The sequence below is a fragment of the Condylura cristata genome, unplaced genomic scaffold (genome assembly GCF_000260355.1).
Source record: "Condylura cristata isolate star-nosed mole 26May11 unplaced genomic scaffold, ConCri1.0 scaffold00038, whole genome shotgun sequence".
NCBI classification, from domain to species: domain Eukaryota; kingdom Metazoa; phylum Chordata; class Mammalia; order Eulipotyphla; family Talpidae; genus Condylura; species Condylura cristata.
In genome coordinates this window covers 3,150,522-3,153,971 of record NW_004567139.1, presented here as the reverse complement: position 1 = coordinate 3,153,971, position 3,450 = coordinate 3,150,522, and the positions used below count along the sequence as shown (strand labels likewise).

Here is a 3,450-nt window from a genome sequence, read left to right as displayed (position 1 = left end):
TATATATATATGTATGTATATATATTTATATTTACATCATTTTTCATTTTCGTACAATGTCTGCTTTCTCATCCTGGTCATAGTAGCCTGAAATTCCCACCAGCAAGTCAGTCACCACAGCCCCGTGTGCTCACCCCACCCTGCTTTCATCCTACTCCCCTCTGGCCCCCTGGAACATTTTTTTAGAAAAAAGTAGACTTAAATTTGTAAGTATATTTGAAATGAGACTGTAGACTTGTTTGTTAGAGTCAAACACTCACTAGTTTAAAAGGAACTAGAAATATATAAAATGTTTACAGAGAAAACATAGGTTGGAAGTTTTAAGTATTTAAATTTAAGTCAATTTTATCTTTCATATTATTTCTCATGGACTACACATGTTAACAAGAAATATTTAACCTAATTGTTTGAATACCTTCATTGTTCTGCCTTGGACTTTAAATGCATCCTGTTATCTTTAAGAAACCATAGAAAATATACCAGAATAAAAATGCCAACATAATCATGTTCTGCACTTCTGTGCAATGAGAAATCAGCAGTGTGCTAAGTGATGGCATTTTGGGCTTAGTACCAAGAATAAAGGGGTGATGCCATACTGAAATGTGGACTGTAAATGAATAAATGTGACCATGAAGGATCTTTCCATTTCAAGGGTGCTTTTAAGAAAATCTTACTAATGCAGACAAATCCCCACTTTAGTAAGAAAATAAATATCTAAAAACATTCCCACAACAAAAACAATCCATTTGGAGGAGTAGATTTGGTATGATATTAGTTTCTGGGATCCATTCAAAAATCAAACTTATTTGGCAGTTTCTTCTTTGGATATGAACATCACTTAACCATTTAAATCTTTGGGAAAGGCCTTGATTCTAGAATCACCTGTGACTTAAGGGAGGAAATGGTGTCCTCAAGTTCTTGTCTCAGAGATGCTGGCATCAACCCTTTGAATTTTGTTTCATATTCTTGTCGTATGTAAGTTATCTAAAGTGAAACAAAAAGAAAGATTATACACACACACATACATACATACATACACATATATATATTTACTTCAGAAAGATGACTGTTGTTAATATCGACTCACCATAAAGGTATAAGGTGTTTACATGTGGCAGAAGACTAGACAGTAAAGATGAGAGGAAACAGTAACAAACTGAAAAAGGTACTTTTTAAATGAAATTCCTATGGTTTACCCACTAACATGGGGAACTTATGAATCTGAGGGAGGGCCTGTCACAATATCTTTTTCTTTAAAATCCTGTTAACACAATTTTCAGCACTGGGTCAGTAAAATATGTGCTTTCTCTTCTCCACTCGTAACATATGCTAACACTGTATTCTTTTCCTGGTCAGGATATGGGCTGTTAGGATTATCCTAACCTATGACTTGAAGATAATTCATGGTGTGTCATGAAAACACTCTCCAAAAATGGGTGGGTTTCTGGATGGCTCAGTATTATGTATATAGTTATTATGATACGAATGAAGAAGAATCTACACAGCTGTGTCTCCATGTTAGTTATGTTAGAGTTAAATCAGTCCTTACTTAAAAATAACTAAATAAAATATACATAATAATATATCAAATGTGTTTACATAGAGACCACTTAAATTGTCTAAGTATACTCAACACAGGAACCTTCTCTAGTCCATGGGTTTCCCTCTGCCTCTAGCATACACTTGGGTCTGTGCTCAACTGACGAACTGGAAAAGGGAAGGTTAGTGACTCAATTCCATTCATGGTTGTGACTATAGATGGTCATGAGTAAGGAAGGGGGAAGAAAGTCTTTGGGAGAATATGCTGTGTGAGATGAAGAGATGCTTGGATTTGAGTGTGTGTGTGTGTTTTGGAGCCTTGCTCCAGTTATGTTTCTGCATTTCTTTACATCCTAATATGAAATGTGATGAAATTAAAAATGTTACATGTACCATATGACTTAGCTGAATATTAAAACTAAATTGCAGTCTAGCCCATAAATGATTCATTGGACACACCTGGAAATAGGTAATTAAACTCTGACAATATATGCAACTGAATTCATTTAGACAAGTCCATGAATTTACTGGGGATAATTGAAGATCACCAGCCTTTAAATCCCAACTTTTCTTTGACTAAGATGAATTAAGGAAGAAATGTGTTCTAATAGCTTGTTTCACTACCTAGTAAAATCCTATGGCAAATCCTCTAGAATATAATTTTTGGCAAGGAGATTTTTGAGCTATATTATCACTTTGTGATCTACATCTAAAGCAAAAACAGAAATAATTGATGCAATATTTGTTGATGCTCACATCTGTTGCATTTCCCCACCTTCTTTTCTTGGACTTAACCCCAACAATTATATCTGCAGCTGACTTAAATAAAAGGCAATTGCAAAGTAAAACACATGTTTTACAAATCAGACCTTAAGGGAAACATCAATTGAGAGGTCACAAGTTACTACAGTAACAACATTTTTTTTTTTATCACTTAATACTGGCTCTGTAGTTTTGAACCACTAGATGTGTTCTATTCCTCATGGCCTATTTGTTTGGAATGTCTTCTCACTGCCTGTGCATTTGAAAGACAGCTTTGCTGGGTATAAAAATGCCTCAATCCCACTTTCAGAACTTTGGGGATATTTCTTCAATGCTTCCTGGCATTACATGTAATTATGGGGAAGTCTGAAGCCAAAGTAATTGTTTTTCCATGTTAAATGTGACTTTTGTTCGATGCCTGTCTTTTTGTTCGATAATTGTCTTTTTCTTTGACCCAGTAGCTTCACTGGAATGTTTTAGTATTCATTATTCTTTATCAATTTTCTTGAAACATTGTATATGTCCTTTCTATTATTGAATTCAATTTTCTGAAAAAAATGTCTTCTTTTAGCATAACTGTATTAGTTGTACATATTCACATTGTATTTAAATTGTTTTCCCTTTGGTCTCTTCTTCAGAAACACAGACTTTGCATATGTTGGCTCTTTTTTGGACAATCTTCCATAACTACAACTTTCTTAATTATTACTTTTATTCTGTTATAACTTTATGTCTGTTTTATACTTTCATTTCATTTTGTGTGATTTCCTTTACCCTGGTCACCATATTCCCTGGTTATGAATTTTCTATTTTTGTTTCCTGTAGGTTTCAATCTCTGTAAACTTCTATTCTATCTACTATTTCCCCTAAGTTCTAAGAAAACATTTTTCATCTTTGTCTAGTGACTTAAATCACCTTTAAACATTAAACATTTATTTCTTACTCTTTTTTTTTCTCCACTTTTTCCTTGAGAAAGATATACCAATTTTTTGTAAAGATTTATTTATTTGTGCATACAGAACTGGGGTACAGGCCTGAGGCTCAGGGGGGAGTGAGAGGCTTCATCAGAGACAGAGTGGGGAACAGAACAGGCAGATTTACGAGGTACACTGCTGAGGGGAGCAGCGGGCGGGTCAGGAGAGGTCTGCC

General features: G+C 34.5%; 1 protein-coding gene across 1 annotated transcript in view; it reads right to left on the bottom strand.

The window, feature by feature from the left end:
* CEP112 (centrosomal protein 112kDa) overlaps nucleotides 1–3,450 on the bottom strand; it is a 332,396-nt gene that overhangs the window by 3,205 nt on the left and 325,741 nt on the right. Inside the window, exon 25 of the mRNA XM_004693355.2 lies at nucleotides 883–984. Coding sequence (XP_004693412.2) covers nucleotides 883–984 — 102 coding nt within the window. The remainder of the gene's footprint in view (nucleotides 1–882; nucleotides 985–3,450) is intronic.